Source organism: Molothrus ater, chromosome 1 (genome assembly GCF_012460135.2).
Source record: "Molothrus ater isolate BHLD 08-10-18 breed brown headed cowbird chromosome 1, BPBGC_Mater_1.1, whole genome shotgun sequence".
Taxonomy (NCBI): Eukaryota; Metazoa; Chordata; class Aves; order Passeriformes; family Icteridae; genus Molothrus; species Molothrus ater.
The window spans coordinates 55,319,177-55,331,327 of NC_050478.2; the positions used below are offsets into that span (position 1 = coordinate 55,319,177).

General features: G+C 43.2%; 1 protein-coding gene across 1 annotated transcript in view; it reads left to right on the top strand.

Annotated features, from left to right (window-relative positions):
- The first annotated feature begins 1,102 nt into the window (after nt 1-1,102).
- The window catches only part of ITGA9 (integrin subunit alpha 9), a 245,768-nt gene continuing 234,719 nt past the window's right edge, over nt 1,103-12,151 (top strand). The window contains exons 1-3 of the mRNA XM_036406156.1: nt 1,103-1,350; nt 9,310-9,437; nt 10,656-10,762. Coding sequence (XP_036262049.1) covers nt 1,184-1,350; nt 9,310-9,437; nt 10,656-10,762 — 402 coding nt within the window. The 5' untranslated portion in view covers nt 1,103-1,183. The remainder of the gene's footprint in view (nt 1,351-9,309; nt 9,438-10,655; nt 10,763-12,151) is intronic.

The following is a 12,151-nucleotide window of genomic DNA, read 5'->3' on the forward strand; positions in this document are numbered from 1 at the left end:
ACGTCACAATTATCTGTGAGAAACTATTTATCCTCTGAGTTTCTGGGCTTGGTCCTCGGAAGGATCTAAACACATGAATTTTGAGTATAAAATATACTGCTTTTCACTTTAATAAAAGGATGGGCTTTGTGAGCCCAAGAGTTTTATAGCACCTAACTCCCCTCCCCTTTTCCCACAGAGTGATGATCACCCTTGTATTATCCTCTGGAGTAGACTTCCTGCCTTTGCTCTTGCTCATCTATTAGTGCATGTTTCATTGATTCTTTTTGCTCTCAGATTGTCAAACTTTTCAAGTATTAGAACAATTATTTTCAGCTTTTACTTAGCCACGAAGGTTGCTGCTTTTTTTTCAGACCTGAAGTACTTTTGCTAGAAAACACCGGCCTGATTTTTTTACCCGAAGTATTTTCATTTCTTCTGCCCTGAAAAAAGACACTGCCTCTCATCATGGCTTTCCTTTTCCCAAGAAAATCTCCCGTGCGTTTCGGCGTGATGCAAATCAGATCTTTCATCTGTCACTCACGAAGCATTGTGAGATTGCGTGCCAGATTCAAGCAGAGCTGATAGCCTCAAACTACTGGAAGTCAGGACTGATTCCTCCATGTCTTCCTGCCCTAGACTTTGTGATTTCCCTCTTCCCCCTCCAGGCGCCGACCGGGGGACGGGCTGCGTGAGAAGGGGAGTAGGTAGAAAAATGAAAGGAAGTCATAGCTGACAGGCAGTTTCGTGGAAGAGAGGGACACCGATGGGGAGGCTGTGGGGCCGCGCGGGACACGCGCGGATGCCGTGGCGGGAGGAGCTGGGCGACAGAGCCAAGCACGGCGCGTTTCGGGACCGACGGGCGGCGAGGTCGGGCGCGGCAGGGCGCGGCACGGCACGGCGCGGCACGGCGCGGCACGGAGCGGCACGGCACGGAGCGGCACGGCACGGCACGGCACGGCAGGTACCGCCCAGGGCCGCCAGGGGGTGCCAGCGCCACGGCCGGCCAAGGCGGAGGGGCGCGCGGTGCCCGCGCGGCGCGGGGCGCGGCGGGGCCGGGCCGAGACGCGACGCGGGGCGGGCACAAAAGCGCCGCGCCCGGACACGCCACCTTGGAGTCGGCGCCGCGAGCAGGGTGGGGTCGGTGGGCCGTAGTTCAGCACTTAGCGGCCCCGCTACGGGCGGCTGTCTCAGGACTCGCACGATGCCGGAGGCGCGGCAGCGCGGAGCGCGGGTTCTGTGGACGCTCCTGTGGGTGGCCGTGGTGCGCTCCTACAACGTAGATGTGGGTCGCCCCGTGATTTTCCGGGGTCCCAACGGCTCCTTCTTTGGGTACTCGGTGCTCCAGCACTACCATGATAGCACACGGTGGTGAGTAGCACGGCCCCTGCGTGCCCGGGATAGGCGAGGGCGCGGGTGGCGGAGGGGATGCGGCCCGGCGGTCGCTGCCGGGATATCCATCCCTCCTGGCAGCCGCATCTCCCGCAGCGGCGCGGCCAGGACCCGAGGCCCCTCGCATGGGCCGCGAAGGGGCGCCTCCGCCCTGGACTGCGGGGTCTCTCCCCGCGCTCGGTCCGCCTCTTCGTGTGGGTACATTGGAGGCAGAGTTGTGGGCTCCGCGCCAGTTGTGCACGAAGGATTTCTCTAATGTGAGCAGGGGGCCCCGCGCTGGGAGGCGTTTTAACACGGGGATGTCCTTTCTGGGCTGGCAGCCGGCGCTTGGCATTGTGACCTAATTGTCCTGAAGCGCCAGGCGGCCCGCGGCCGATGTCTCGACGCTGTACTCGATCCCCCTTCCTCGCGGGAAATATTTAGCAGCTCATCGTCCGGCTGCGTACGAAAAAGCGCACGGGGTACGAATGATGGTGGGTTTTGCCGTGTTAATGGGAAATGTTTCTAATACCGGTAACTTCCACCGAGAGCAGCACACTCAGCGTCCACGGAGCTAGACTACCCGCACTCTGCCTGGCGAGGGACAAAATTCCTTCGGAGGCTGAAGAGACGCTTCCGAATCGTAGAGGAAATGTCTGTGTAACTTAAAAAAAAAACCAAAAAAAGGCCGAAGGAAGAAAGTTTATCCACATCCAAAAATTTGTGAAACTGGCGAGCTTCTTGTTTTCCTGTTGATTGAAAAGAGCATTGGAACAAAGTCTGTTTGTTGTCTAGGTTAGAGGCTCTTTGTTAGAATTAAAAGTGATTTCTCATAATTGGACCTAGCTAGTGTCATCTGGTGCCCTTCTAATGTGAGTAGCAGCCACTGCTGCCAGTAAGCATCCACAAAGCATGTCTTTATCTTTTTATACTTAGATATTCAGCTATTGATGTTGGAACTTTGGTACACTGTGGTTTAACTAAATTATTCATTCTGGCATACAGTTCTTTAAAAATGAATTTCTTTCACACCCTTTAGTTCACAATTAGTTCTATGCTCTGCCTTTCTCCATAGTGGCTTTCATGGAACATTCATTTTTAAGGATTTACAAGAAGATTTCATAGAGGAAAAGCACCCTGAGAGAAGAAAAGATCTCAGTTTAAGGCAGTGCTTAACATAGGTCAGGAGTCAATGAAGGGTGCAAAGGCTGAAAGGAACTTCTATTCAACACAAATTGCTGGGGATTCACAAGGGTGTGAATGAAATGCTGATCTACTGCAGTGTGGTGGGGAAAAAGTGGTCGAATTTGTTGCTTCTTATGTAAGTATCTGTCATTCTGATTGATAAAATGAATTATCTTCATCTAGCACCTGCTGGTGTAGTATTTTTGGAAGGGAAGGTGGACTAGGGAGGAGTCTTTGAGATAGCCCCTCTTTTAGAAACATGCTGGACTTTGTTGGTCATCTCTGTGAAGGCAGGGATCTGTTAGAAGTCTGGTGCTCAAATTAAAATCTCCAGTTATGTAAATTTCATTTTTTTTTGGAAAATGGAGCTGATTCATGGTGCCTTTGCTGTGGCACCAGAAGAAAAAATACCAAACCAACCAAACATCTAAGATCATTAACTGTTTTTAAATAAAAAAGTTGTTACGCCTAACACCCAAAAGGGTTAAGGGCAGCTTAATATTCTAAGCATCAGCACAGTCAGAAATCATCAGGGTGGGATTGTCACCCCTGAAGGAATGCTCCTCTTTGCATTGTGAGACCAGGAAGTTTGTTTTCATGGATACTTCACAATCCTGCTCCCAAATGACACTGGGATAACAAGTTGGGAGATGAGTATTTTTATACTTCCCTTGATTCTAGTGTGCTATGTGCAGTTGTGCTTGTAATCTGTGTGTGCATCCTAAAGGTCATTAATGAATCTCTTAAAAGTATATGCAGCCTTCTTCCAGTTTTCTGAAGAAGCTCCTCTTAAGAGTCAGGGTTATTGTTTGTTTTTGTGTGTCAAGTTTTTTTTCTTTCTTCTTGTGACTTTTATATACCCAAGGAAGAGCTATGATTTCAGTTTTTTCATGTCGGATGAGTCTGTACACTGCAATGGGAAGTAGTTAAAATAATTTAACTGTAGACAATGATATTTTAGACAATGAAGACTTGCCCAGTGAGTTTAGCACTATATGAGTCTGCAAAAATGTGACTGATCAACTCTGAGGCTGATAAGGCTCCTGCCCATCTAAAATTGTTTTCTGAGGCTGATAAGGCTCCTGCCCATCTAAAATTGTTTAATATGTTAATATGCTCTCAAGAATTTGAAGGTATTCAGGGAACTCTTGCTCCTCATTGCTTGTGGGCCTGGTACTCACCTAATGTACTTCTGACTTGAGAGCTGTCTTGTTTTTCGTAGCCTTGTCTGTGTGCTGGTGTGTATGAACATATTTGTCTGTGTGTATGTATATATATCATGTTTCAACTCTTTGTTTTCCAAGACCACAAAGGCACCTGTCTGTATTTCCTACCTTATGCCTATAGGTTTCCAGTAAACTGGTTCAGAAAAAAAGGGAGGGGGGATATTTGGTATGAAATCTTACATCAGATAAAAGTGAATAGTCAGGCTGCTGCACACAGGAATTACAACTGGGAACTGGGTGTTCAGCTGCCACTACAGTAGTAGAGCCAGTCAGTGCCTTTGACATTTTTTGCAGTAGTTGATTGCAATGATGGTTCCATTGAGCTGTTTTTGCACATTTTCTTGTCTCAAGAAATGTTTCTCAACAGAGATGTGCTGAGATTATTGTATTTCTGAAAATGTCTGCTTTTTCCTTCCTTAAGTGGGTTTTATGACTGTAAATCTTGACAGGTTTACTCAATGATGGGTACATCATTGCCATTTTCAGCAAGAAACCAAGTGGCTGGTTACATTTAGAGCAGGGACAAGCTGAAGTGCTTCTGCTCTCTGGATACAATGATGAAACTTGGAGTAAGGACTCAAAAAACAACCAAGAAACGGCCCCAGACAGTTAAAAAAAAAACAAACCAAAACCCCACATTTTTTCCCAAATAAAAGGTGGTAATAATTTGAAATCTCTGATTCTTCTTTTTGAAAATGAATAAGATGTTACTTTAGTCTCTCCCCCTTTCCCTCCTTATGATCTCTTCTTGCTGACACCCTCAAATCTGTCAGCAAGTCCAGGATGACCATTTCATCTTCTCTGGCAAAATAATCTGGCATGGAAAAGTCAGTTTAGTTGCATGGTGTCCTGCTGTGAGTTTTACAATAAAGAAAGAGTCTGGTTTCTGTGTTGTTGCATCATTCCTTCAGCCCTGCTCTTCACCAGTTTGTACTGCTGCTGAAATAATGAAGGTTGATCTGCATCTTGGGCTGCTTGATATGTGTTGTAATGCATGTCATGTAAACTCACGGTCAACCAGAAGGAAGGCAGTCCAAAATTGGATGGAATAAACTTTCTAATACAATTTGAAACAATAGAAAGCAGGCATTCTTTATCTGCACAGGACATGCTGCTGATCTCTCCTTGTTCTGCATATGTTGTGAGACTTTACAACAAGGTGCTTATCATAATCATATAGATTTATTAAAACGTGTTTCTTATCTAATAAATAAGCATCACTTTCCTAGAAATAGTTTGCATGCATCTGCCTCCTGAAAGTCCTTTTATGGTTCTGGAGGTTTATTGAGAGGGGTCTCTGTTGGTTGTATGCACTGAATACTTCAATATTAAAGGTGACCTTTCCTTGAACTTTTTCTTTGGGCACGTGCTATTGCTTCTTCTCACATAACTTGCCTGAACAAACACTGTAGGTCTCTTTATCTGTTTTTCCACTGGTTCCAGTCACATTTATCATCCTATGTGTATACCTTTATATCCCTTCTTGGTTTTTTTGCCAGCTTAGTCTTTAAGCTCTATTCAGCAACTTTTGGGGAGCTGAAAATTTTTATTCTCTGTGTTATTTATCAAAGGGGTGGGAACAGATTGACCCAGTGGAGACTGGGTGTTGTGTGTATAATTTAAGCAGTGATGATGTAGATTATGCCATGGAATTTCGAGGAACCTGAGCTTGCTGTCATTGGTCATGGATCATCCAGCCCTCCTGCTTCTTGCTCTGTGTGTCATGGATGAAACACAGAGTTTTATTTCAAGTAACTGTTTTGTGGTTTCTTTTTTTTTGGAAGTAACAGAGACCTTTCTAAAGGGGAGAAACTTAACTGGGATATGATGGTAGGGCACCCTCCTTTGGTATGCTTTTGAAATGAACTGTGGTATGTGAGGATACTTAAAGATTTTTTTTTCCCAACACGTACCATTGCAGTGAGGTGAGGTGCCTACAGTCCTCAGTCTTTAAATTGTGATTGTCTAATCACTGCTGATGTGCTGTAGGCTGATGCTTAATGTGTTTGGCATCTCCCCAGCCATTGATCAGCTCTGCACTTCTGTTCACTGTTCCTTTTGTTAAATGCAACACCTAATTTCCAAATCTGTATGTCCTGAGGGTCAGTCACCAGGGAAGTGATCATTACTGTTCTTCAGGAAGTAATTTTAAAAAGGTGTGAATTTCTCTGTGGCCAAGAAAGATTCTTGTCCTCCAATAAAATTGGCTGCTGCAACTCCTTCAGTGGCATGGTTTCCAGCCTTGCAGCTGCATAGTTTTCTCAATACAGATGAAAATGTTTGTCATTGATCGTGTGAGTATGAGTGCAAGAAGAGAAAGTTACGTGTCCTTTCTGCTCCCTATTTTGGTTTAAACCCTAATACTTTTTTCACAGAGCCAGTGGGATGAGGCTGTTGCTCACAGATTTCTGTACACCTCAAGGAAAATGGCTGAAATAGCTCCAAACTCCCCTCCTCCTGTTCTTGGTTCTCTACTTTCTCCATAGAAAGTAACCTCTTTCTCTTAATGAGGTTTCCCCTTTAAGGTATCTTCATGCAGCTACTCATTAATATTCTAGGGGCTTCCCATAGAATAGTATGGTTGTGAGAACCTGCACTCATCAATAATCTCTGCAGACAGTATTACTCCCATAGTAAGCCTTTTGACAAAAGGCTGGAGAACTTGGTACCTGGTACCTCCTTGCTGACTGCCCAAGTAGTCATATAGTAGGATTGGAAATCTGTACTGCAAAAACCAGTCATTTTAAACAAATGCTGGTTAAAGTATTTGGAATATATTGGAAAGTTGTACTTCTTCTATTTATATCTTCTGTGTTCATGCCAGGCAAGACTCCACAGCACTGAAATAAGAGAAGACTTTATTAGACTCTAAGACTTTATTTTGAAATGTATTTCTGATTTGATATGGTAGCAGAAAAAAACACTTGCTCTGATTGCAGTGCTGTTTCATAAACATTGCACAAGATTTCAAAGGTGATTTAAATAAGTAGAAGAGATACAAACAGGTGTTTTTTTTGCTCCAGGAGTCCCAAAGTATTTAGATGGAAATGAGTTGTCTATCCAGGTCTGCTGAAAAGTGTCATGGTAGTTAAATGGGTGACTTCCTTACAACACTTAAGGCATTACATACAGAAACTAGTGAAAGAGTAAGGAAGTCTTTTTGTTGACAAAGGAAATATTCCAGTCTTGAACCTTTGAATAAAATTAAAGTAATTATTATGTAACAAATACTAACAAAAAACCATGTGAACAAACAGAAAACCTCCTGTTTCCCATCTTAGGGCATAAGTGAGCATGGATCATGCTAGATGAAGCAGTGGCTCTGCAAAGGCTTCAACTGCTGGGTTTTAGGTGCAAGAGTGAGAGAATGAGACAAAATCCTAAGATGACTTAGTATGTGCTGTTTGTGAAATACCAAATTTGAATGTATGGACATTCAAGACAATCCAAAATAAATGTGCCATTGGCACACATCACTGACTGCGTAATTTAGGCTCTGTTATCTCTATCTTTCATGTTGCAACCCAAGGTATCTTGTGCACTAGTTACTAAATCATATTTATTTTTCTTAGGTTAGAACAGAACTTGTTTTAAACTGGAGTTCGGTGTGACTTGTGTTATCTTACTGTTATAACAGGTCATAGAAACATGGTGTTTCTTTTTGCACTTTGAACCTGTAAGTCTTTAAGATCATGTTGGATCTCATGACTCTCAATAAGTGAATGTTATGCATTCATTGCCTGTGTAAATGAAATAACTGGCATTTGATTTAATATCTGCTGCCTGCCTAGTGGGATTTCCATTTAGAGCTATTTTTCAAGCTCCTTTGCACTTGCTCCCCAAGTATGCAGCCTTTGTAGTTTTTAGCAATTTAAGTATTTTGGACATTAATTCTTCTCACTTGTGAAAGCATGGTATGTGTAACAGAGTGCAAGAGTGCAATTCCATTAGAATTCTCCAAATGAAACAGTTTAGCCTATAAAATCTCAGAGAAAGTGGTCACTTAACACAGGTGTTTCTCATATTTTTGTAAATGTATCAGGTTTTTTTTACCACAGGACAGTTTTGTTGCATCCAAGATCCAAAAAGTGTGTCAGGAGTGGAGATAGGCCTCTGTTGTGTACAGATGAGGCTCTGATGCAGGAGAAGCTCTTTTGCATGACTCAGGTTGGCCCTGGACAAGTGCACACCTTGTGCCTTGGATCTCCTTGTGTGTACTGCGATGGTGATGATGAGTGGTGATTGGTATGGAGCTTTAGGTTGGAGGGTGAGGGAAAAGTTGTTAAGAACAGGGAAAGCACCAGTTTGGGGGTTGGTGCTGGGCTGTCCATCTGAGAGAGTTGTGTATGCAGGCTGACTTTGCACCAATAGCTCTTTAGTGGCTAAACCAAGAGCAGTGTCTCCTCAGTTAGCTGCTGCTGCCTCCCAGGTAGCAGCCTGGGTCTGCACAGGGAACTTCTGGAGCCCTAGCCCTTTAGAGATGTTTGCCCTTAGTTCCAGCCCCGGGCTTAACTTTAGTGAGGATTTTTTTACATTCAGGAGATCTGTCATGCATGACAGTACAAGAGAATTGCAGAACTGTTACTTAGCTACTTGGTGCTCCCCACTGCTCTCCTTGGAGCTGCCCTCCTCCTGCTTAAGCTACTTCTTCCTCCTCACCTGCCCAGGTCTGGGGTCACAACTGCTTGAGAAAAATTGTCCTTTTAATGAGGAGACAGTGAAATACTTGTGCATCAATACTTGTGCTTCCCCTGTAATCCTCCTCAAAAAGCATCCCTTAGGGCATAAGAAGATAGAAGCCTGGTTGTTAAATAAGTTTAACTAGATCCTAGCACAAGTGATTAAAAAATGCTGACCATCTTTCTTTTGAGGGTAACCCTATGGTCAGAGCAGGCCATTGGTGCTTCCCAGAAACACTAGATCTCATGTGAGGTCCAGGTAAAGTCTTCACAGCCTTAGTGATAAATGTTGGTTGATAGCAATGTATTGTGGAAGAGATATGCTTGTATTGTTGGTTTGATTTCTTGCTGTTGTTTATTCAAGATGTAATTATATAAAATGTTCTGAGAATGGGGTGCCTCCACTTTCTGAACAAGCTTACAAATCTTGTGCTGCCTGGCAAGACTGCAGCCAGCAGGAGGTTCAGATTTTATCTGCTGTGTGTGTATCAGTTCTGGATTGATGTAGCTAAAACTGAGGAAAAATGGATGCAGATGCTGTTGTGCTCTTAATGCTATCCTAAAAGCTTTTGGAAGGTGTGTGGTGAGGGTGTGTCACTTTAAATGTGGTACAATCCAAATGGAAATTTTATTTGTTAAAAATATTTGAGCATTCACTGTGGAGAAGCACAGTGGTGTGAAGAAGCACAGCACTGCCTTTATTGTGTGTGGTGTTTTCAGTTTGTGAATCATTGTCATTGTTTTACAAGGTTGCTGAGAAAAGTGTTTTTGCTAGTGAAGCTCTAGCAATGTGAGCCTTGGTGGTGTTTGTGGATTTTTTTCCTTTCCTCCTGAAATTAATCACTTGTTGCTTTGTTTCTGGTTTCCAGGGTCTTGGTTGGTGCTCCCAAGGCAGAATCTAAATACAGCACCTCTGTTCAGTCCCCAGGAGCAGTGTTTAAATGTCGAGTTCATACCAACCCTGACAGAAGATGCACAGAACTGGATATGGGGAGAGGTGGGTAGTTATGATGTTGGGACAGTAGGAGGCAACCAAAAAAATCCAAACCACATGGCCAGCAGTCCTTCTTCCAACTTGAAATTGGCCCCAAAATATTGAGAGGCAGCCATCAGCCTTTCCTGATGGATTTTGAACACTTTAGCGAAAGTGTCGTATTCTCTTCAGCATTACAAAATAAGATCCCACTGGTGCTGGTGTCCTCTCAATGACCTTGCTGGCTCAGGTAAATGTGGATTTTTCCCTGCTAAACCCGAGCTTCTGTCTTTTTTTCACCTGCTTCAGTGTGGCTTTTCAGCATGTTGGTGACTATGTACGTGTTTTAGAGTGCTACTGCCTGCTCCAGGCAGTGCTGAAGTCAGAGTGCATGAGGTGACCCCAGGCAATGCTGTGACAGGCTCACGATATGTGATGTTATTGGTAATGTGGTGATCTATGGGTTCCCTCATAATACAGCAAATAATTTCTTAAGTTTACTTTTTGTACTAAAGTGGTCTCAGTGAGACTGCTTGTATGCCATTGCATGGGATCAGGGTTGACTTCAGTTACTCTGATGAACTGTCTGAGGCAGGGGAAGGTGGAGGCCTAAAGTAAAATTATGATCTAAAACTTCCTGCTGGATAATGATGGTAAAGAATGAAGCATTTTAATATTCTGGTTTTCTTGATGACATGTTGCTTTTTCTGCCTTTATACAATAAGGCATTGTTCATCTTGTACTTACACTAAGTAGAATTTCTGTTTATGAAGTTTAGATGTGTTAAGACAGCGTTTTGGCTAAGTGGTTTGTCCTCTACCAGATTGTAAGTTGTCATGGATTCATGAGTGCTGCCTGACAGGACTATAGATCTCAGCCTCATTTTTTTTTTAAGTGCCCCTGATCTCATTTTCAAGATTGCATTCAGGAGGCAATCTGATACCTCTCCCATTGACTCAATGGTTTGATGGTTCATTTAAATAGAGCTGTGAACATAGTGTGATAGCTGCTGGCTGCTGGGGACAGGGTCTGTCCTCAGCTGTTTATGTGTATGGTGCCACTTAGGAGTGAGAACATTGCCCCAGTTAATGCATTCAAGAACTAATAAAATAATCAGGATGCAGGGGGAAAGAAAAGCATTGTCAAATGTTTGATGCGAAATCTCATTTTTTGTCAGGATTCTTTGGTAGGTATTTAAAACTCACGGTCCTTGCCTTGCTGCCTTTCCCTTTTTTTCTATAGGCAATTCTCGGGGCATGCTCTGTGGAAAGACCTGTAAGGAAGACAGAGATGATGAATGGATGGGTGTGAGCCTAGCTAGACAGCCAAAGGCTGGTGGAAGTGTTCTGGTAAGTCCATACTATTCTTTGATCTCATTAAAAATGTAGCTGCTGCCTGACTAAGCACATCAGGATTGTGTTGGCAGTGACTGACAGAGTCCAGGCAGCAGATTTTGTAGTCCCTTTCTTCAAGCAGAAGTGAACCCCAGCCAGAGGACATGATTTATAGAGGGAGGATTCCAAGCCATCACATCTGACTTGTGTCAGCCAAGGACTTCCTCCTAATCTGAGGATTTATATCTTTGAACTGAATAAATACAATTTGTCTGGGAGGTATTCTACTAATTTGTTCTTTTTGTAGTTTTCCTGTGTTTATGTAGGAAATATGAAAGCATACATTTTCCTTGAGCATATCAGTTGCATCTGAAAATTTACAAGGAAAAATGTAAATTGCTCTTTGTGGCCATATTTTTCATTTATCTATAATAATTTCTTATTGAGAAGGTAGAAGAGTTGCAGATAGAGATGTCTTAACTGTGTGTGGGTTGACTTACTGTTTTCAGTGCGGTCACTATGCACATAGACAGGACAAGGAGAGCAGATATGATCCTTAGGATGTGCAATGTTTCTTTGCGAAACTTTTCCTGTGATAATGTAAAAGAGTCCTGGGCAAAACCCTTTCTAGAATGCGTGGGTATTTTACATTATGATTCTACATTTATTGTCTGTACATACATCCATGGTTGGGTTCTGACTGTCTACCTGAGTGAGTGTGTCTGTAGGGAAGTTAACAGAAATAAAAAGAATTTTGCAGCAAAGTGTTGTGCATATTATATGTGGAAGGCAAATATCAAGGTTGTATCAGGGTAACCTTGACAGCAGTCTAATTCTAAACAGCACTGTTTGTGAATAGGAAACTTTCAGTTGGCCCCATCTTTCCAATGATATAGAGGACTGCCCTTGTATGGAACATCAAACTGTCAAAAAACTGCTAGTGAGAAAGATCTTGTGCAGTGATTACTGTACCAATCACCTATAAAAGGCAAGAGGACAAACCTGCTTCCCTCAAAGACTTTTTTTAAAATATGTGCTTAGGGTACAGGTACTTATGCCCCAAATCCTTGTGCACCAACTTCCCTGTGGGCGAACAGGTAGGTTTGATACCTTTCTGTCACAGTATTGTGATATTTTTTGCCTCATTTCTCTTGGTATATACCTTGTAAGTGTGATAGGGGCTACCTTTACTTTTCTTAGATGTTTTAAACATGTTCAGGACTAGAGGAGGAAGGGAGAAAGAGGGGCATAAATAATATACACTGTAAACATATACAACAGAGGATAAAATTAATTCAAGGCATTCATGCTAGTGTATGCAATTCATATTTTCAGGGTGTATCCTGTGCTGTATGTGCTCACTTCTGTGTGACAATTGAGGAGTAACTTGCATTTATCAGGATA